Source organism: Vipera berus, assembly GCF_964194415.1.
Source record: "Vipera berus genome assembly, chromosome: 4".
NCBI classification, from domain to species: Eukaryota; Metazoa; Chordata; class Lepidosauria; order Squamata; family Viperidae; genus Vipera; species Vipera berus.
Genome location: NC_138206.1, coordinates 22,236,581 through 22,260,009, shown reverse-complemented (window position 1 = coordinate 22,260,009; position 23,429 = coordinate 22,236,581). Strand labels below are relative to the sequence as shown.

Here is a 23,429-nt window from a genome sequence, read left to right as displayed (position 1 = left end):
TTCTGAAGACTGAATAACACTCTTTATAACTTAGTAACCAACTAAATGATTATCCTTATTTTTCCTTCATGTACAACCATTGGAGGAAAGTACAATATGTCTGAAAACATCCATCTGGGCAGCAATAAGTAAAGGTAAGCCTTGAATGGAAACTAGTTAGAATAACTGATTATCAGCCTCCTTCACAAAACCTATTATTGATCCATATTATCCATGCTAGCCTTCCTCAAGCTGATATTATTGATCAAATTGGCTGGGAGATAAGGGAATTTCCAAGTTCAAGACACTACCAAGAAGTTACCAAGTTGGGCATGGATGATGTACTAAAAGTATCTTTTCCAGGATTATGAATAATGGTCACTGCATCTCTAATATTTGTTTATGACTCAAGTTTAGCATTTACTTTGCAAAGTGTAACTACTGATTATTTTTTTAAAAAGCAATATATTGATTCTTCTATTTGAAATTCGATAGGATGAAACTCTGGATTCTTTTGCTGGTTGTTGCAGTCAGCACAGAAGAAATGCCAAGGCCAAACAGCTGTGTTGAAAGATTTCCTGGAATTCCTGGGAACCCTGGACACAATGGCTTACCAGGACGAGATGGACGAGACGGAACAAAGGGCGAAAAAGGAGACACAGGTATCATATTGCTTTATTGCAACGAACTGTATGTTCAGCAATGTTTCTGAAGCATGCATAAAAACATATTCTCAGTAATAAATACTCCAATCTTTGTCCAAAGCTGTAATAGTAATCTGCAGCCTGATTGTTGACTCCTGAAGGTCATACCAAATAGTTAATGAAAATATTATAAAAACGTGGCCCGTCATTTATATCAAGAGAAAGCTACATTTGTTTTCAAATGCTGAATATGCATTTGAAAGGAAAGAACGAAGAATGATTGGGTGTGACTGAAATCTGCAGCTTATTCCCTGTCATAACAGCAGAATCATCCAGGTGATAAAACCAACAATCCCTATCTAACGGCTTGATAAATGTCAACCAAATTTTAGTGTCACAACTTCACAAGGAGTAAAGGTCCATCATATGTAACGTACTGAATATACATACTAGAGCTATAGTACTGCCATTCAAGGCATTGGCTCATTGACAAAAGCAGGAGATACCTCATTGACACAGAGTCACTGACAGTGACAAAATTAAGCATATATGCATGTTAAATAGTACCCAAGGAGAAAATGGCCTGATTCAGGCATCATGCTAAGCCATGGTTTGTTTAACTATGTTTTATCATTACCTAAGTTCACATTACATGCTAAACCATAACATTATTAAATCAATTTGTTAGAGTTCTATTCTGCTTTTTCCTCTAGGAATTTAGAACAGTATATCTGGTATTCTTTAATTATGCCATACAATACCCTTTTAAGACAGGCTGTGTTGCCACCCAGTAAATATCCACTGATGGTTCTCCCAAATCTTAGCCCAATATTTCATCCTTTGTATCAAACTGATACTCATTCTATCATGAAGAAAGTACAATACCTTAGAAGACATTACACATTAAACCCAAACCAAATCATCTCATTATGGCTTTAGCTAGATTGAAACACGAGATAGTAAGCGTTGTCTGTTTCTTTTATTCACTTTCTTTGTCATTTAATCATTGATGTCTGCCCTCTTACAAAGATGAAAGAAATCAATTCCACAGGAATTCTAGGACTATACTTTATAGAGAGAAGCTATAATAACAAAATCTTGCACGCCTGACTGTGCTGTAGCTCCTCCTTTTCTTTATACTCCAGTGAATTACGAAGGTGTCTGTTTGAAATTCTGAAAGTTATCTCATTTATATGAACAAACATTATCTTTTACTACTATTAGGTGAGCCAGGAAATCCAGGAAAGTCAGGCCGAGATGGCATCAATGGAAATAAGGGAGAACAAGGTAGGAGCCAAAGCTGGTCTCACTTAGAATATGAGAATATGCTTATCCACTGGTAATCTTCTGCTGACCATAATACATACAATACCCTGTGCTTTGTTTCAGGAAAACAAAGAGGGTAGTTGTTGATTAAATAGCCATATAATAATTCATTTTCATGTAAAGTATTTATTATAACCTCATGGACAAATTATATAAGATGCAATTTTAAAATCCAGTCAAGTGAGCAGCAATATTCCCAAAACAACTGACAACCATCATGTACGTTTACAACATTTTATAAAAAGCCAGAAAAATGGGATCTATCAGCCTTCCCTAGTCTGATGTCCTCCAGAAATAGTCAATTTAGGCAGGGACCAGATTGAGGAAAGCTGATGAGGCCTGTAAGTTTCTCACTCTGTGTGAAGAAAATGCAACACGTCAGTTTTGGTGTGATGTCTTGACAGTTACTGGAGTACCACTGCAGCCTGGAAAGGCTTAGCATGTAGCGTTGATGAAGACTTTTTGTTCCAGTTTGGCCATTCAAACACAGCACCTTCCATGAGAGCATATTTGATCTCCTGACAGGATTGTGATGTTCCTGCTTAATTCTGTACTCTTCTACTGGTAGTGCCTTCAGCACATAATTTCATTTATCATGGACCAAGGGTATAGTTCTCCAGTGTTTTAGATTTAGTTCTAGAAAAGCACTTTTATGCTTACAGAAGCAGGAACTTGTCACCTGTCTCAAACTCTTTAAAGCAGTGTATGTACTTTTCTGTTAAGCCATAACATTACATTAAGCACAGTCACTGTGGAAACAGATTACATCATTTTTTGCCATTTGACCTTAGGCTGGAGTACAAAACGTAACTTGGTCAAAACTTGGATATGGTTTCTGGCCAGCTCCAGCAGGCCTAATGGTGTTAAGAGGTTTTAGAAGGAAAAAAACCCCCACACTTTCTGGAGGAAGACTCCAAAGACCCCAGTTCTCCAAACTTGTTCATTCTGATATAATCTGAGACTCTCTCATTTCATATGTTTGCCTGGGGGAACCTAGCGTCCTCTTCTGCTTTTTCCTTCTTCTCCTGAAAAATCAGAGGTAGTCTCACCTCATCTGCTCTTGGTTTTGTGTTAGATAATACAGAAATAATAAATGTCTCTTTCCGTTATCTTGGATTTATACTTTCATCCCTCAGATGACAGATGCTTTCACAACTCTGTAAAAGATTAACTGCAAGGTCTTTCCTTTTCATTTAGGGGCTGACGGCAGAGTTGAAGAAAAAGGGAACAAAGGTGATAAAGGAGAACGAGGCTGGCCTGGGAAATTTGGGCCAAAAGGAATTCCTGGACCGGTAGGGGACAAAGGTCAACAGGGGGAGCTAGGACCACAAGGAAGGAAAGGGATAAAAGGGGACCTTGGGCCAATTGGCCCCAAAGGAGATAAAGGAGAAATTGGAATTCAAGGTGAAATAGGATTAAGGGGACCTGTGGGTCCAAAAGGCCATGTGGGTCCTAAAGGAGAGATAGGGGGCCCCGGACCAAAGGGCAGTAAAGGCAATCAGGGAGAAAGGGGTTGGAAGGGAGAACGGGGTGAAAAAGGAAATCTTGGCAGTACCCCAGTTATTGGCAAAAGTGCTTTCAGTGTGGGCCTCACCGCTAAATTTCCTCCACTCAATGTTCCCATCAAATTTGATAAAGTCTTATACAACAGCTTCAGCCATTATAGCACAGAAACCGGAGTGTTCACCTGCCAAATCCCTGGGGTCTATTATTTTACCTACCACATCACTGTTTTTTCAAGGAATATGAGAGTAGCTCTAGTTAAAAACGAGCACAGGATGCTCCACACTGCAGATATGTACCAAGGGGCCGAAGACCAGGCCTCTGGAGGAATCATCCTGGAACTTCAGAAAGGGGATCGGATATGGCTGCAGTCTTATGGAGGAGAGACTTATAACGGATTGTATGCAGATCCAGATGATGACACTGTCTTCAGTGGCTTTCTTCTATTCAGTACCTCAGAAGCACCAGCATCTGTCCCCTCCAGCATATAAGCTGATTGCTTGGTTTTGAATATGTCACATATGACACAGCTTAGTTTTCACATGAAGTTTCCATCAAAATTCATGAAGCCAAATCAAGAACTCCCAGGCATTTTTTTGCAGAATGATGCTGAATACCACTTGTGCATTACTTTGTTTATATGGTTCCTAACATATTTTTGCTATTTTTTTAAAAAAAGAATATCTACAATTGCACCAACTCTAATACAAAATTCTAATATCTTACATAATTCTTTGAATCACAAGATAGAAGAATTATCTTGTCCTTGTTGTTATTGTTTTAATCAAGTAAACTTGTTTTAACTTCGTAAAAATATTTTTAGATTAATAAAATCACAAAATCCACTAATATATATTTATGCCTAAATATGTTTAAATAAAGCAAAAAAAAAATCAACAAATTTTGTTGAACAAATAATCTTGGGTTTCTTTTATTTTTCATTCCTACTGTCCTCAGTGTAGACTTTAAAACAAGTGATTCCTTGATCACATAGTGCATTAAATCATGATTTATTTTAACCATGCTTTCCTGAGTACCGTATATTAGAAAAAGGCAGGGTCTGTCATGCAAAAAAGAGAAATAATTATGCCTAGCCTGGAAAAAAAATTGAATTATTTAAATTTTTACTTACTATTGCCTTGGAGTTTTGTGATTGTTTGGGATCTGAGAAAGGCAAAAAACAAAATCAGAAATAAACCAGGAAATAAAAAGCAAAAGGGTGATTAGAATGTTGATTCTGGAAAGTTTTTAAACAGGTAAGGGGAGAGATTCACTGGAAATGAGACTTTGAAAAAATTGTAAGAATACTTCCTGTAGTTTAAAATTTTATTAAAAATATATGAAGATTTTGAGTTTAAATGTAAGATCTCTTCCTGTGAAAATGTTCTAGTGAGAAAAATATATAATAAGAGACCCTGAAGGCTACAGGTAGTCCTCAACTTACCTCAATTGAGCCCAAAATTTCTGTTGTTAAGCAAAACATTTGTTGAGTTTTGCTCCATTTTATGACCTTTCTGCATCAGTTGTTAAGCGAATCACTGCGTTTGTTAAGTTAGTAATACAGTTGCTAAGTGAATCTGGTTTTCCCATTGACTTTGCTTGTCAGAAAGTTGCAAAAAGGTGATCACATGACCCCACGACATGCAACCATCATAAATATGAGTCCGCTGTCAAGTGTCTGAATTTTGATCACGTTACCATGAGGATGCTGCAATGGTCATATGTGTGAAAAATGGTCATAAGCCATTTTTTTCAATGCCATTGTAAACAGTCATTAAATGAAATGTTGTTAAGTCGAGGACTACTGTATTTACTAGAGGCAACCAGAAAGAATTAAAGTTTATAATTAAAGCTGAAGACCGACTAATAAATAAAGAATTTAAGGATATTTGGCACAATGCATCAAGAACTTTCTCTTTAGAATGTCTGACACTATAAAAATGGGCTTAAAAGAAGATATAGAATATAATTGAAATTCATCTTTCAAAGATTTTGAAGATTTGTTTATAAATATAAGACATGGAATCTCTCTCTTTTTTGTATTTTTAGAGAAAATGACAAGATCCTGTGTAAAAGAAAATAAAGAAAGATAAAATTGATTTACTTGTTTAAAGTTAAATAGTTATTTTTATTGGACTTTTGCTGATTAAGACTAAAAGATGAAGCTGCTTTATTATGGTGATTGTTGTTATTGTTATTATTATTCCTGATAGACTGGGGGGGAAAAATTCCCCAGAACAAAAAGATGGGAAAACAAAATCTGTGTTGTAAAAGAAAATAGTATAGGTGTGTCCAGGTAACAGCCAAAGTCTCATGAGACTTGGGAAAACTACATTATTGCTGGGGGGAAAAACAACTATCAATAGTTGTTTCTGGTGTTAGGTAGTTGAAAACCAGGTACAGGTAGTACTTGACTTACAACCACAATTGAGCCCAAAATTTCTATTGCTAAGTGAGACATTTGTTTGAGTTTTGCCCCATTTTATGACCTTCCTTGCCACAGTTGTTAAGTGAAACACTGCAGTTGATAAGTTTGTAACCTGGTTATTAAGTGAATCTGGCAACCCCATTGGCTTTGCTTGTCAGGTCACAAAAAGGGATCACATGACTTTAGGATACAGCAACCATCATAAATATAAACCAGTTGCCAAACATCTAGATTTTGATCACATGATCATGGGTTGCAAATAAGGTTGTGAATAACCATCATAAGTCACATTTTTCAGTGCCATTGTAACTTTGAATGGTCACTAAACGAACTGCTGTAAGTCAAAGACTACCTGTATCTTCTAAAACAAAATAATAAATCACCCAGCCTTGCCGTAAATAGCGCACTCCTCTGCAGGATTCTGCATTTGCTACTACTTGGCTGGGGAATTCTGGGAGTTGAAGTCCGTCCTATTCCTATTGAACAGGGGTCTTCAAACTCGGCCCTTTTATGACTCATGGACTTCAATTCCCAGAATTCCTCAGCCAGCGTGCCTGGCTGAGGAATTCTGGGAGTTGAAGTCCATGAGTCATAAAAGGGCCGAGTTTGAAGACCTCTGCTATTGAAGGTGCCTTAAAGAGCGCGCGAGGCAGAGCAAAACCGCTGGAGGGCGGGGGAAAACGGGTTGCACCGACGCTCTTTCTCACGGCCGGGCCGCGCGGAAGAGGCAGTCCCGGCGATCCGGAACCGCTTGGCCGTTTTGGAGCGGTGCGTCTCCGAGGCGAGCAGTCCCCTGGCTACCATGTGGGCTGGATGGCACCGAGTGGCGCGCAGGACCTCGGGTTGCCTGAAGCAAGCGAGGCTGGGCCGGCTCGGCGGCGGCACGAAGAAATGGGTCAGCACCAGCTGGTCCCCGGTGGGCGCCGCCTTCAATGCCCAACAGCAGCGGCTGGCGGTGGGGCAGAAAACGGTGAGAGCCGGGCTTGGGAGTGAGATAGGAGCGGAAACGGCCAGAATATCCTTGGCTTTTATATTGCAAGAGACTCAGCAGTTTTCTTCCAAATGAGCTGGATTACAGCTTCCGTAATCCTTTGCCCCAGCCCTGCCATGGCAGGGGATTATGTACGTGGGGAATGCTGCGTTCACCGAGGTGGAACCGGGATGTTGTTGTTGTTGTTGCTGTATTAAAGAGCTGGAAGAGCACATTATTATTTATTGGTTTTTTTTTCAGCCACATGTTTAGACTGGATTTGATTGGTTGGACTAGATGACCTCCAAGGTCCTTCCAACTTTATTGTTGTTGTTGTTATTATGCACCTATTCCCAAGGATTTAGGATAGGCAGATGTTGTTTAATGGTTACTATTATTATAAAAGTTGGGGATACTGTGTTCAGAACATGATTCCTCGCAGAGGAATTCCTTAGAGGTTCAGGCTGGATTTGGCATTTTTGTCTACCTATTAAGTCTTTTCCAGAGACCTCAGACAGGCAGATATACATGTTTGTTATTATTTTAGTGCTTTTGAATTAGTATTGATCTTTAATAACTCTGAACTGTTATTACCTGTCTACTGTGGGGTGGGTTCTGAGAGATTATGACTGGCCCAAAGTCACCCAGTGGGCTTTCATAGCTAAGGCAGGACGAGAACTTACCATTTGTTAGTTTTTAGGCCAGCGAAGCTCAATCTGCTGAGTGAAGAACAAAAGCTCTCCTGACATATCATCTCCTAGGACAATGGATTGCACTTGGTTTATAAAGTTCTTCCTAAGGTGCACTGGCTACCACTCTAATGGCAGAAAGTGAAGAAGAACTAAAGAGCCTCTTGTTGCAGGTGAAGAAGGAGAGTGCAAAACTTGGCTTGAAACTCAACATTAAGAAAACCAAGATCATGGCATCCTGCCCTCTCAATTCCTGGCAAATAGATGGGGAAGAAATGGAGGTAATGACAGATTTTATGTTCCTGGGCTCCAAGATCACTGCAGATGGGGACTGCAGCCAAGAAATTAAAAGACGCTTGCTTCTGGAGAGGAAAGCCATGTCAAATCTAGACAGCACACTAAAAAGCAGAGACATCACCCTGCCAACAAAAGTGCGTATAGTAAAGGCTATGGTCTTCCCAGTTGCAATGTATGGCTGTGAAAGTTGGACCATAAGAAAGGCTGAGCGCCAAAGAATTGAGGCCTTTGAACTTTGGTGCTGGAGAAGACTCCTGCAAGTCCCTTGGACTGCAAGGCGATCAAACCGGTCAGTCCTAGAGGATATCAATCTTGACTGCTCTTTAGAAGGCCAGATCCTGAAGCTAAAACTCAAATACTTTGGCCACCTAATGAGAAGGAAGGACTCACTGGAGAAGAGCTTAATGCTGGGAAAGATTGAGAGCAATAGAAGAACGGGACGACAGAGAATGAGGTGGCTGGATGGAGTCACTGAAGCAGTAGGCGTGAGCTTAAATGGACTCCAGAAGATGGTAGAGGACAGGAAGGCCTGGAGGAACATTGTCCATAGGGTCGCGATGGGTAGGACATGACTTCGAAGCTAACAACAACAACAAAGGTGCACTGGAATCTGCCTTTCTGAAATGTAAAACAGCCTACCCCAATCTGAATCTCTGCAGACCTGTGGGCTTTAATTCTTGGTATTAGTCATGTTAGTGGATTCTGAGAATTAAAAATCCCTTCTGGAGGTGGCCCAGGTTGCTCGAGGATGCTAAAGACCATTTTGTGGTTCTGGATAGAGACTAGGCTGTGGTTCTCAGCACTGGGGAAAGCTAAATTGAAACAATGCATGACAGTATACTACTATCACCCTTTACTTTACAAGTCTTATAATAGCGCTTTCAAGCCGGCAGTTTCTCCTTAAAAGTGTGAGCCCTTTAGAAACCCTTTCTCCACATAAGTGCTAAAACTAAATAAACTAAATAAATTAGGTCAATTAAACTAATTAGTGAAAAAGATTATATTTGTTTATTTATTTACTTAGGGGAAAAAATCCAAAGTTACATATTTGTGAATGGCAAAAGTACATTTATCCCACACATGTACTCATTTCAAGAGAGGAAAAATGTTAATCATTTCCTTCACTTTCTCCAGAAATCTCAGTTCAGATCTTTGGAATATGTGGGACAAAATATTTTCCCTTTAGTTACTGCTCAGAGTCGTTACTGCTGGTTTTCTGCCCTTTGTTACTGTCTTTTCTCAACATCAACTTGGAGCTTAATGATTGGATATAGGACACATTAAAATCTAAATTAACCTATCACATTTTCCACTGCTGTGTTTTGGGAGCCCAGTTAGGTGGTTAGCTTCATAGTACAGTATTGGTAGTCCTTAGTTAATGACTGCTCTATTTAGCAGCTGTTCAAACTTATTATAGCACTTATGACCATCACAGCTTTCACACAATTACATGTTTCACCATTTGGGTGCTTTGCAGTCAGGGTTGATCTCTTCTAGGAATGACCGGTTTGATCGCCTTGCAGTCCAAGGGACTTGCAGGAGTCTTCTCCAGCACCAAAGTTCAAAGGCCCCAATTCTTTGGCGCTCAGCCTTTTTTATGGTCCAACTTTCACTGCCATACATTGCAACTGGGAAGACCATAGCCTTGACTATACGCACTTTTGTTGACAGGGTGATGTCTCTGCTTTTTAGTGTGCTGTCTAGATTTGCCATGGCTTTCCTCCCGAGGAGCAAGCTTCTTTGAATTTCTTGGCTACAGTCACCATCTGCAATGATCTTGGAGCCCAGGAAAATAAAATCTATCACTACCTCCATTTCTTCCCCATCTATTTGCCAGGAATTGAGAGGGCCGGATGCCATGATCTTGGTTTCCTTAATATTAAGTTTCAACTCAAGTTTTGCACTCTCCTTCTTTACCCGCAGCAAGAGGCTCTTTAGTTCTTTTTCACTTTCTGCCATTAGAGTGGTATCATCTGCATATCTTAGGTTGTTGATATTTCTTCCGGCAATCTTAATTCCAACTTTTGATTCATCTAGCCCTGCCTTTCTCATGATGTGCTCTGCATATAAGTTAAATAGGCAAGGCGACAGTATACAGCCTTGCCAGACTCCTTTCCCAATTTTGAACCAATCAGTGGTTCCGTGTCCAGTTCTCACTGTTGCTTCTTGGCCCGCATATAGGTTTCTCAAGAGACAAATAAGATGGTCTGGTACGCCCATCTCTTTAAGGACTTGCCACAGTTTGTTATGATCCACACAATCAAAGGCTTTAGCATAGTCAATGAAGCAGAAGTAGATGTTTTTCTGGAACTCTCTAGCTTTCTCCATGATCCAGCGTATGTTAGCAATTTGATCTCTAGTTCCTCTGCCTCTTCGAAATCCGGCTTGTACATCTGGTAGTTCTCGATCCACATACTGCTGGAGTCTAGCTTGTAGGATTTTAAGCATAACTTTACTAGCATGAGAAATGAGTGCAATGGTGTGATAGTTTGAACATTCTTTGGCACTGCCTTTCTTTGCAATTGGAATGTAAACTGATCTTTTCCAATCCTGTGGCCACTGTTGAGTTTTCCAAATTTGCTGGCAAATTGAGTGTAGCACTTTTACTGCATCGTCTTTTAAGATTTTGAATAGCTCAGCTGGGATACTGTCACCTCCACTAGCTTTGTTGTTGCTCAGCTTTTCTAAGGCCCACTTCACTTCACATTCTAGGATGTCTGGCTCGAGGTCAGTGACCACCTCATTGGGATTATCAGGGACATTAAGCTCATTCTTGTATAGTTCTTCTGTGTAATTTTGCCACCTCTTCTTAATCTCTTCTGCCTCTGTTAGGTCCCTGCCGTTTTGGTCCTTTATCATGCCCATTTTTGCATTAAATGTTCCCTTCATCTCTCCAATTTTCTTGAAGAGATCTCTGGTCCTCCCTATTCTATTGTTTTCTTCTATTTCTTTGCACTGTTCATTTAAGAAGGCATTCTTATCTCTTCTAGCTATTCTCTGGAATTCTGCATTCAATTGGGCATATCCTTCTTTTTCTCTCTTGCCTTTCGCTTTCCTCCTTTCCTCAGCTATTTGCAAAGCTTCCTCAGACAGCCATTTTGCTTTCTTGCATTTCTTTTTCTTTGGGATGGTTTTGGATGCTACCTGTTGTACAATGTTGCGAACCTCTGTTCATAGTTCTTCAGGCACTCTATCAAATCTAATTCCTTAAATCTATTTGTCACCTCTACTGTATATTCAACCGGGATATGATTTAATTCATACCTGAGTGGCCTTGTGCTTTTCCCTACTTTCTTCAGTTTAAGCCTAAACTTTGCAATGAGAAGCTCATGGTCTGAGCCACAGTCAGCTCCTGGTCTTGTTTTTACTGACTGTATAGAGCTTCTCCACCTTTGGCTGCAGAGCACATAGTCAATCTGATTTCTGTGTTGACTGTCTGGTGATGTCCATGTGTAGAGCCATCTCTTGGGTTGTTGGGAAAGAGTGTTTGCTATGACCATCGTATTCTCTTGACAAAATTCTATCAACCTGTGCCCTGCTTCATTTTGTACTCCCAAGGCCAAACTTGCCTGTTATTCCGCTTATCTTTTGGCTTCCTACTTTAGCATTCCAATCCCCCATGATGATAAGGACATCATTTTTTGGTGTTAGTTCTATAAGGTGCTGTAGGGCTTCATAGAACCGGTCAATTTCATCCTCTTCAGCACTGGTGGTTGGGGCATAGACTTGGACTACTGTAATATTTTATTTATTTATATATATATATATATTTATATTTATATACCACATGCTTCTCCCAGAAGAAGGAAGCTGAAGCCACCAGCCTGAGGATGACGGATGGGATTCCGTCGAAACGTTGCTCCTACACCTTCAATTATACGCGGGAAAAAACCTGAATGACCAAAGATCCACATACAAACACCCGCGAAAACCTCAGAAAACATATATATATATATATATATATATATATATATATATATATATATATATATATATATATATATATATATATATATATATATATATATATATATATATATATATATATATATATATATATATATATATACACACACACACACACACACACATACACCGCCCTTTCCCGGAGGGACTTAGGGCGGTTTACAGGGCAAATTAAAACAGTACAATATATACAAGTTAAAATTAAATTAAATTAAATAGCCCCAAAATATTTAAAATTAAAACCTTAACCCAAAACCCTCAGTCCAGGCCGGCAAGCTCGAATAGCCAAGTTTTTAGGTCCCGGCGAAACGAGCAAAGGTCAGGGGCCATCCGGAGTTCCACAGGCAGCTGATTCCAAAGGGCAGGCACGCCCACCGAGAACGCTCTCCCCCTGGGGGCCGCCAGCCGGCACTCCCTGACCAGCAGCACCCTGAGGAGGCCCTCCCTGTGGGAGCGCACAGGACAATGGGAAGTTGATGCTGGCAGCAGGTGCTCCCAAAGATAGTCCGGACCCATGCCATTTAGGGCTCTATGGGTCATCACCAGCACCTTGAATCTCACCCAGAGGGCAACTGGAAGCCAATGCAGCTTGTGGAGAAGAGGCGTTACATGGGAGTATCGGGAAACCCCCATCACAACTCGCGCGGCCACATTCTGCACCAGCTGAAGCCTCCGAGTGGTCCTCAAGGGCAGCCCCATGTAGAGAGCATTGCAATAGTTTAAACGCGAAGTCACGAGCGCATGAGTGACTGTGCGTAGGGCATCTCGGTCCAGATAGGGTCGCAACTGGCGCACCAGGCCAAACTGGGCAAAAGCCCCCCTGGTCACGGCTCCTATATGGTCTTCAAAACTGAGCCGCGAATCCAGGAGGACACCCAAGTTGCAAGCCTTATCAATGGGGGGGTAACACCTCACCCCCCATCGTTAAAGATGGAATAGTCTGGTTAACCTGAGATGCCGTTATGCACAGCCACTCAGTCTTGGCAGGATTGAGACGAAGCCTGAGATCATTCTGTCATTTTGAGGATTGTATCCCAGTATTGCTTTTCCTACTCTTTTATTGACTATGAAGGCTACTCCATTTCTTCTGAGGGATTCTTGCCCGCAATAATATACTTGATGGTCATCTGAATTAAATTCACCCATTCCTGTCCATTTTAGTTCGCTGATACCTAAGATGTCGATGTTCAGTCTTGTCATCTCTTGTTTGACCACGTCCAGCTTTCCTTGATTCATGGATCTTACATTCCAGGTTCCTATGGAAAAAAAATCTTTACAGCATCGGACTTTCCTTTCACCACCAGACACATCCACAGCTGAGCGTCCTTTCGGCTTTGGCCCAGTCGCTTCATTCTTTCTGGCGCTACTAGTACTAGCCCTCTGCTCTTCCCCAGTAGCATATTGGACGCCTTCCGACCTGAGGGGCTCATCTTCCAGCGCCATATCGTTTTGCCTTTTGGTACTGTCCATAGGGTTTTCATGGCAAAGATACTGGAGTGGGTTGCCATTTCCTTCTCCAGTGGATCACGTTTTGTCAGAACTCTCTGCTATGACCTGTCCGTCTTGGGTGGCCCTGCACGGCATAGCTCATAGCTTCATTGAATTACGCAAGCCCCTTCGCCACGACAAGGCAGTAATCCATGAAGGGGTTTTTCTGTATTGCTTTCCTGCTATTTGATTGCTGATTGGATTCTGCAGTCTATAAATGTAGAATGTTATCTGAGAATGGGAGACAAACTGATTTGCAGATTTCAATTTTAATTCCTATTTGTGAATAGTCTAGCCTGTGTTTAAAAATCTCCAGTGATGGAGCGTCCACTATTTCTGGGGGCAAGCTATTCCACTGGTTAATTGTCCTCACTGTTAGGAAGTTTCTCCTTAATTCCAAGCTGCTTCTCTCTTTGATTAGTTTCCAACCATTGTTTCTTGTCCTGCCCTCTGGTGCTTTAGTGAATAACGTGACCCCCTCTTCTTTGTGGCATCCCCTCAAATACTGGAATACTGCTATCATGTCTCCCCTATTTCTTCTTTTCTTTAGGCTAGCCAGACCCAAGTCATGCAGCCATTCTTCATGTTTTAGTGTCCAGACTTTGATCATCTTTTTTGTGATTGGCCACAGTATTCCAGGTGTGGTCTTACCAGGGTTTTATAAAGCAGTAATAATACCTCGCGTGATTTTGATTCTATGCCTCTGTTTATACAACCCAGGATTGTATTAACTTTTTTGGCTGCTGCTGCACATTGTTGGCTCTTGGTCAAATGATCATCCACTAGGACTCCAAGGTCCCTCTCACAGTTACTGTTTTTAAGCCAGGTCTTGCCCAGTCTGTTCTTGTACCTTTGATTTTTTCCTGCCTAAATGTAAAACTTTGCTTTTCTCCACATTGAAACTCATTTTGTTGAACAGGGCCCGTTGTTCGAGTTTGTCAAGATCTTTTTGGATTCTGAGTTTGTCTTCTGGGGCATTGGCTACTCCTGCCAGTTTGGTGTCATCTGCAAATTTGATGAGTTCCCGTTCAATTCCCTCATCTAAGTCATTGATGAAGTTATTGAAGAGTACTAGGCCTAAGACGGAACCTTGTGGTACCCCGCTGCTTACTTCTCTGCATGCGGATTTGGTGCCATTGAGGACTACTTGTTGAGTATGGTTTGCCAGCCAGCTACAGATCCATCTGGTGGTGATGTTGTCTATTCCACCTTTTTCTAGCTTACCAATGAGTAGGTTGTGGTCTACTTTATCAAATGCCTTACTGAAGTCTAAGTATACTACGTCCACAGTATTTCGCTGGTCTAATTAGTCACTTTATCGAAGAATTAAGTAAGATTGGTTTGGCGTGATCTGTTTTTAACAAACTCGTGCTGGCAACTAGTTATAACTTTTTTGTTCACAGATCTATTTTTTGATGATCTTTTCCAGGATCTTCCCAGGTATTGATGTTAGAATGATTGATCTATAGTTTCCTGGGTCTGTTTTTTTTCTTCCTTTCTTGAAGATGGGAACCACATCAGCCCTTTTCCAATCCTCAGGTACTTCCCCGGTGCTCCAGGATTTTTGAAAGATGTGGTGCAGTGGTTCTGAGATAACATCTGCCAGCTGTTTCAGAACTCTGGGATGTAATCTGTTGGGTCCTGGTCATTTATATTTGTCAAGGTCGGATAGGTGTTCTCTTACCATTTTCTTGCTTATTTTAATTTTTGTTTCTAGTTTCTCTTTTGCAGTGGGTTTTTTTGCTGTATTCATTTGAGCATAAATCTGTATTGGCTTGTATTTCAACACTCCAGACATGATAGAGTCTGATCATTCTGACCTTTGGATTGGGGTTATGAGGACTAGTTTTCCTGGAAAAGATTTCTGTGAAGTTTACTGGGATACTCCAAATTAACAAACTCTAATTTTTCAGAATTAGATGCTGAAAAAGTAATTTAGGCTCCAAATCAAAATTGATTGAGAACTCAGGAAAATGTGCAAAGAAGTTGTATTTAATGTAATTATGACTTTGATTCATATTACTGTAAAGCTTATTTATCTGGCAAAATTACATTATCAGTAGGATTTTGGTTCACCATATTCAATTATTGTAAAATAGAATATTACATTAAAAATATACGTTGGTAAAGTTCTTTTCTATGTTTTAGGGTCTGTTTGGTGTACCAGAACTTAACTGTCCAGAAGGATTTCAAGAAGCTCAAAAACACTCATTGCAAGAAGCAGAACGACTGGTCCAAAAAGCATGCATTACACCTCCTGGGAAAGAGATTGTGATGGTTTTTGATCAGCTCTCTGATGCTTTATGTAGAGTAGCAGATCTGGTAAGACAATACTAGATCTTTGAAATTGTGTTTTGTTAATCCATTGACACTGCTATATTTCTAACTGAATTTGAATTCTGTAACTTTCTGAAATGTAATATGAACTATAATCATAAATTAGTGTACAAACCTATGCTTCTGTGGAAGGCTTCATTCATTTTTTTCTATGCAATCAAATTACCTCAATGTAGTTCTTGCACAGCGATCATTCACGTGTTTTCAGTCCAGTTTAATTCGGCACCCATCTATTTTTGACCATCCTGGTTTTCCACACATAGTCCTTAAATATACCATTCCCACTCTGTATTTACTTATTTTAAACATACTTTTGTTTCTCCTTACATATCTTTCATATAGTAAGTAGATCAATCAGCAGACTGCTCTTCTGCACAGTCTGAACCATTTGTTCTATATTGCATATTGTTTACTCTGCTATTTTTTAATCAACATTACCAAAGGGACATAATATATCCATAATATATATTTTCTTCTTAGTTCTGAATAGTTAGTTTCTTCCTAGCATTTCCCTACAAGTGCAAGGTTCACTTTTGGGGGGTGGGTAGGTATCAACCAAGTAGTGATTAGTTGCAACAAGAATTGACTGACTGGGTTGTTGTCTGAATCTGATATTATGGGCTGAGAAAGTGGCTGGCCCAAAGTTATCTTTCATGTCTGAGATGAGACTAGAACTCTAACCTGGTGCCTTAATTACTAGACCAAACTGGCTGTCAAAATGGAAGTCTCTGCTCCAGAGGCACTACTAGGATAATGCTGAATAATTCTTTAAGCATTCCATATCTCTCATGCAAGCCTTATTGCTAATATATAACTCCTTTTTCTTTACTATTGACCAGTGGCCCTCAACCTTTTGGGCACCAGGGACCGGTTCTGTGTAGAGAGATTTTTTCACGGACTGGAGGGGCATAGTTTCGCTTGTTGTCTGCATCCCGCAGATGGGGCTTCTCTTGTTTGCATGGACTGGTTTCTGGCATGTTGTGGGCTGGTGCCAGTCCACAGACCTGGGGTTGGGGACCCCTGCTATAGACTCTCAATATGCAAGCATTTTTTTCATTACATTCATACATTTCTGAATGATCTGCTGGAAGAGAGCAAAAATCTGATGCTCTCAGATTCAAAAAAGTTGCATGACGGTTTTCAAATTTTACACATTATTAAATTTGTAAGCAGATCAGTAAAAATTGAAAGAGTAGAAAAGACCTTCCAGGCATTCTTAAATTAATTTCCATGTAGTTTTTGCATTCATCTTGCTACTCTTCCCTTTGTACTAGGTAAGAATAATGGCATTCTTCCAGGCTTGAGACACCAATGTACACATCACATTGCTACTCTAGAAGCAGGCCATATCTGTATTTTAACACTTAACAACTAACATCCCTCTAATTACACCATCTATTCTATAGCTTCAGGGTTACCTTTTTTTCAGCAGTTTCACAGCATTTATGGCTTGTTTTTATAACTTTTTTCTTGGACACTAACATAGCATTTATTTCAATTTTACTCTTAAAACAATGTTTCTATTTTCGGCAAAATTGTTTTGCATATTCTGTGCCTCTTTTAATCTTAACCACTCCTTGCTCTTTTGATGATATTCTTTGCATGTTTTTTTGCTGGACACATTATTCAGTCACTTTCTCTTATCGTCATTTTTAGTAATCCATCTGTCAGAATCCATTTATATCACATTTCATAATTGTATAGGTAGAACAACGTGCTATTTCTGGGGATTCTGCCATCTCTCCGAGGGGGGGGGAGAGGATGGTTACTAAAGCGATTTTCAAACAACAGGGGATGTTTTAACTGGGGGAGGGAGGGGGACAGACAGGTCTGGATTGTATCTTCATTTACAACTGAAAAGGAAAGCAATAACCATAAAACCAAGGAGAGTTCCCTTTCCCATGGAAGGACCTGACACCTAGCAACTGATGAGAGCCTGACCAAATGGATGAGGGGAGGGGCTGTAATGGGAATGTTTTATATAGGATTGAAATGTAACTTTGTTAGATTCCGTCTTGTATTCCCACAATCGATTCCATCCTAGTAAACATTTCCCTTTTTGGACTAAACTTGCATCCAAGAGTTCTTATTTCCTAAGATGTGGATTGAGGTGGGTCCTGACAGTAGACGGAATCTGCTTTAAGAGTCAACCTGGAAGGGAAAACCTTACCGGGGGACTTTGCAACAAATACAATGTCTGGCGACGAAGCAAGAGAGGAGGGAAGCCCCATGGAGGGGGAGTCTTCCCCCCAAATGGAATCCCAGAGACGATGGGAAGCTGAAGCAGCATATTCCCCCGGGGAAGAAGCGGTGGAGCAGTACGACCGAAAACCCCGGTGGTCGATGGGCGTTGGAAGGAAAAGTGAGTGGGAAAAGGCTTCGGGAGAAACGACCCTGAGGCGTAGTAACCACCAACCGGAATGGAGGCAAGAGATGGAGAGTTCCCTGCACGCCAGCGAGGAGGAGCGGATCCTGGAAAAGGCCATTGATCTGATGAAAGCAACCCTGAGTTCACTGAGGGAGGAGAGAGCTGAGAATTGCAATCGAGGCAGCGCCTGGGGACGCAACTGGAAAGGTAACGGAGGGGATCCAACACCTGAAACCCCGGGGCCGTCCAATGGAACAGGAATTGCTGCCTCAGCAGTACCCCCCCCCCAGAACCACAGATGGGGACCAGGATGAGGAGCGATACCGGCCATGGCGCAGACAACGCTCCAGCCAAAGACTCCCGCCCCTGGAAGTCAAATTCAAGGGGGAGCCATCACGACTGGGATTTTTCCTAACCCAAGTCCTCAGCTACATGGAAGAGTACGGACGGGACATCCCCAGTGACAAAACACGCATCCGAATTGTGCAATCTGCCTTGGATGGGACGGCTGCAGACTGGGTGGTGAACTTGCATGACTCCAACGCCCCAGAACTCAACGACTTCAACCGATTCATGTCATCTTTGAGGCGGCGGTTCGAGGATCCTTTGGCTGACTGTAAGGCCCGGGAGAGAATCAAAACGGTGAGGCAGGGCAGGCGAGCAGTGGCTGATTATACCCAAGAATTCCGAGCCATTGCCAGCAAGCTGAACTGGCCAGAAGACATCCTCCTTAGCCACTTCAAAGACGGTCTGAACTACGACCTGTATGACGCTTGCCTGCCTCGAGGAGACCCACCCCACCTCGACGACTGGTACATCCTGGCGGAGGAAGTGGAAATAGACCTACTGAAGAGACACCGCAGAGGAAAACCATGGGGCCGCCTGCCACCCGAGCAAACACGCGAGGGGGAAAAACCACCAGCCACAGCCAAAAAATCAACAGGTTGCTTCAACTGCGGGAGAGAGGGCCACCGTGCTGCAGAATGTCGTTCAAAAGCCCCCCCACGAAAACCAGAGGCATCATCCTCCAAGAAGCCGGGGAAGCCCCAAGGCAACACAAAAGAATCTTCCATGAAGGGGACAGAGGCTGTAGAGTCCACAATTCCTGCCAGGAACTGGGACTGGACTCCGGCCTGCACCGCAGGGACGGTGGACAACTCGGAAGACAGCTCAGAGGGAGAACCATTGGTAAGTGGACCCCTTCCACCCATACTTAAGACAGTGACTATATTAGCTTCCCCTATGCCTGAAGCAGCCAAAATAAAAGCTCTGATAGACTCTGGGTGCATCCGCTGCCTTATCAGCCCAACGCTGGTGGAGAGATTGAGCATCCCAGTGAGGAGGCTAAAACAACCAATCTCTTTTAGTCAATTAGATGGGACAATAGCAGGGGGAGGACCAGCCACCCTAGCCACTTTACCAATCCACCTATCACTGGGGCCCCATGAGGAGGACATAACGTTTATAGTGGCCCCAGGCATGGAATGCCCAATGATCCTAGGACTGGAATGGCTGAAGAAATGGAACCCCGGGATAAACTGGAGGACAGCAGAACTCAATTTCCCAAAGGGGGGGCAGAAGAACTTAGACCCCAAAAGCACCCCCCCAACCCAGAGGGAGGAGACAGCAGCAGTGGGGAAAGAGAAGGGATTACCAGAGATACCGGAGGAATACAGGGACCTGGCTGAGGTTTTCAGTGAGGAAAGAGCAGATGAGCTTCCCCCCCACCGCCCCACAGACTGCACCATAGAATTCAAACCTGGGGCAAAACTCCCAAAACCCAGGATGTATGCCATGAGCCCAAGGGAAATGGCAGAAATGGAGAGATTCATAAAGAAAAACTTAGAAAGAGGATTTATTGAGCCTGCCAAACCCAAAGTGGCCGCCCCGGTTCTGTTCAGGGAGAAGAAGGATGGGTCTTTTCGCTTGGTTGTGGATTATAGAAATTTGAACACAATTAGTGAATGTAATCTGTACCCCCTTCCCCTAATGAAGGATATGTTATCCCACCTATCGAAAGGAAAGATTTTTACCAAACTAGACCTGAGGGAAGCATACTACCGTATTAGGATTAAGGAAGGAGACGAATGGAAGACTGCATTCAACTGCCCAATGGGGTGCTATCAATTCAAAGTATTGCCATTCGGACTGCAAGGGGCCCCCGCAGTCTTTATGCAATTAATCAATGACGTGCTGAGAGAGCACCTATATAAGGGGGTCCTGGTTTACCTCGATGACATCCTTATCTTCACAGAAACCAAAGAGGAACATATCAAACTAGTCAGAGCAGTCCTGAAGAAGTTGCGAGCTGCCCACTTATATGCTAAATTATCGAAGTGTGAATTCCATCAGGAAAAAATCGACTACCTGGGATATCGCATATCTCCAGAGGGCATCGAAATGGACCCTGAGAAGGTCAGGGCAGTACTAGAGTGGGCACCGCCCCGCACACGGAAGCAATTGCAAAGTTTCCTGGGGTTTGCAAACTTCTACCGCCAATTCATCCCCGCATTTGGCCAAATAGCCATGCCCCTCACGAAGGGGGGGGTCACCCGTGAAACCCAGCCAGCCTCTGAAATGGTCAATGGAATGTCAAGCAGCATTTGAGAGACTAAAGAGACTTTTTTCTGCTGAACCTGTCCTAAAACACCCAGATCCCGACAAACCTTTTGTAATACAGGCAGATGCGAGTGATGTAGCGGTAGGAGCCGTACTATTACAAGAAAATGATGGGGGGACATTGCAACCATGCGCATACACATCCAGAAAACTCACAGAAACAGAACAACGCTGGCCAATATGGGAAAAAGAGGCATTCTCGTTGAGGTGGGCATTACTAACATGGCGCCAATTTTTAGAAGGAAATAAAATACCTTGCCAGGTCTGGACAGACCACAAAAATTTGGAAGCACTAAAAACGCCCAGGAAGCTCACTTCTAAGCAAGCCCGCTGGTCCCAACATTTTCACCGATTCAATTTCACTCTCAAACACTTACCGGGGGGAAAGAACTTCCTGGCAGATGCATTATCCCGCATGCCCCAATATAACAGCACAAGAGTTACTGACTTTAAACCACTTGTACCGGAACAACAACTGGCAGCACCAGTCACCACCAGGGCACAAGAAAAAATGAAGCCGAAGGTAGATAGCCAAACTGGAATAGAATTCAGGAAATCTTTGGAAAGTGATGAATGGTTCCAGAAAAATAAACATGTGTGCACAATTAAAGATGGACTGCCATGGGTGGGGGAGAAGCTATATATACCTGCCACACAGAGAATCAATTTCATGCAACTGTGCCATGATACAAAATCAGCAGGACACTTTGGCTTTGTAAAAACCTTACACTTAACTAAAAGGCAATTTTGGTGGCCATCTATGAAAAAGGACATAGAAAGCTATGTGGGTAACTGTCAAATTTGCGCGATGGCCAAAAGACTGCAAGGGAAACCACCAGGTCTGTTACAACCGGTGGCAAACCCCTCAGCCCCATGGAAAGAAATAGCCATGGATTTTATCGTAGAACTGCCAGAAAGTAATGGAAACACCGTAGTCTGGACTGTCACAGATCTGTTCTCTAAGCAAGTACATTTCATACCTTGCCAAAAAATCCCGACCGCAAAAGCATTAGCAAAACTTTTTGTACAGCATATTTACAGATTGCACGGGGTACCACAACGCATCATATCTGACAGAGGGGTGCAATTTACGTCGGCATTTTGGAAAGAATTTTATCCGTCTTAGGAACCACCCAAGGATTGTCATCTAGTCACCATCCTCAGACAGACGGAGCTTCTGAAAGACTTAATAATATACTTGAACAATATCTGAGATGCTATATTAATTTTCAGCAGTCCGACTGGACGGACCTACTGCCTTTTGCAGAAGTAGCATATAATAATGCAGTCCACTCAAGCACAGGTTACACTCCTTTTCAAGTAGCTACAGGCCAGAGTTTCAACCCAATACCAGAACTAACCCCAAAAGAACCGGTTATCCCTGATCTGAAGGAATGGATTGCTCAATTACAAAATACATGGCCAATCGTTAGGAAAGCGTTGGAAGATGCCAGAAAAGCATACAAGACACAGGCAGACAAAAAAAGAACCGATCCCACACCATTTAGGGTAGGAGAGATGGTATATTTATCCACAAAATACCTGAAATCACTCCAACCCTGTAAAAAACTAGGACCAAAATATATTGGACCCTTTCCAATTAAAAGAATCATAAACCCAGTAACAGTTGAATTAGAACTACCCAAAAATCTTAGACGAATACACCCAACCTTCCACTGCAGTCTATTAAAGAGAGAACAACAATCACCACTACGAGCAAAAATCCCACCCCCACCCCCATCATGGTGGAAGGAGAACAACATTTTGAAGTGAAAGAAATCTTAGATTCCAGAAAACACCATGGAACGATACAATATTTAGTGGCATGGAAACACCTCCCCTCCTCAGAAAATGAGTGGGTTAACAAACTCCATGTTAAAGCACCTAAGTTGCTTAAGAGGTTTCATACAGAATATCCAAACAAACCAGGCTAACATTTATATGTTTTCTTTCCCCACAGATGGACTCATCTTTTTTCTGAAAGGAGAGCCGAATGTCAGAATCCATTTATATCACATTTCATAATTGTATAGGTAGAACAACGTGCTATTTCTGGGGATTCTGCCATCTCTCCGAGGGGGGGGGAGAGGATGGTTACTAAAGCGATTTTCAAACAACAGGGGATGTTTTAACTGGGGGAGGGAGGGGGACAGACAGGTCTGGATTGTATCTTCATTTACAACTGAAAAGGAAAGCAATAACCATAAAACCAAGGAGAGTTCCCTTTCCCATGGAAGGACCTGACACCTAGCAACTGATGAGAGCCTGACCAAATGGATGAGGGGAGGGGCTGAAATGGGAATGTTTTATATAGGATTGAAATGTAACTTTGTTAGATTCCGTCTTGTATTCCCACAATCGATTCCATCCTAGTAAACATTTTCCTTTTTGGACTAAACTTGCATCCAAGAGTTCTTATTTCCTAAGATGTGGATTGAGGTGGGTCCTGACACCATCTCTTCTATGTATTATTGTTCTTATTCCATTGTTCTACCTAGAATATTATTTTAATTCTTTCTATTAGTGTAATGCCAGATACTGTATTTCAAGCAGTTTTCACTTTGCTCTCCTTATGTCTTATTTCCCATCCCTTTTTGTTGGAAGATTAATCTCTACAATGCTTTGTATGAAATGACCTACTCTATTCCATTTCATACTGTCTTCATTCAATCTGTTATTTAATTCCCCTTTTAATTTCACAAACGCACAACACATCTCATTATTCATTATTCATGCTCTTTGTCATTTTTTTATTTCTCTTACATTCCAAGTTTCAGTCTTCCATGTGACATGGTTTTCACTAGTGGGCCCATAA

The 23,429-nt window shown here is 41.8% G+C and overlaps 2 protein-coding genes across 2 annotated transcripts in view; both read left to right on the top strand.

The window, feature by feature from the left end:
- Positions 1-475: 475 nt before the first annotated feature.
- LOC308668000 (uncharacterized protein) lies at positions 476-3,943 on the top strand (the record flags this gene model as incomplete). Its single annotated transcript, XM_081327663.1, has 3 exons — positions 476-641; positions 1,848-1,910; positions 3,147-3,943. The coding sequence occupies 3 exons, from the start codon at positions 476-478 to the stop codon at positions 3,941-3,943; spliced, it is 1,026 nt and encodes a 341-aa protein (XP_081183789.1).
- A 2,728-nt stretch (positions 3,944-6,671) lies between these two features.
- Positions 6,672-23,429, top strand: part of MIPEP (mitochondrial intermediate peptidase) — an 83,087-nt gene continuing 66,329 nt past the window's right edge. The window contains exons 1-2 of the mRNA XM_081326610.1: positions 6,672-6,850; positions 15,439-15,612. Of these exons, the coding sequence (XP_081182736.1) occupies positions 6,683-6,850; positions 15,439-15,612 (342 nt within the window). The 5' untranslated portion in view covers positions 6,672-6,682. The remainder of the gene's footprint in view (positions 6,851-15,438; positions 15,613-23,429) is intronic.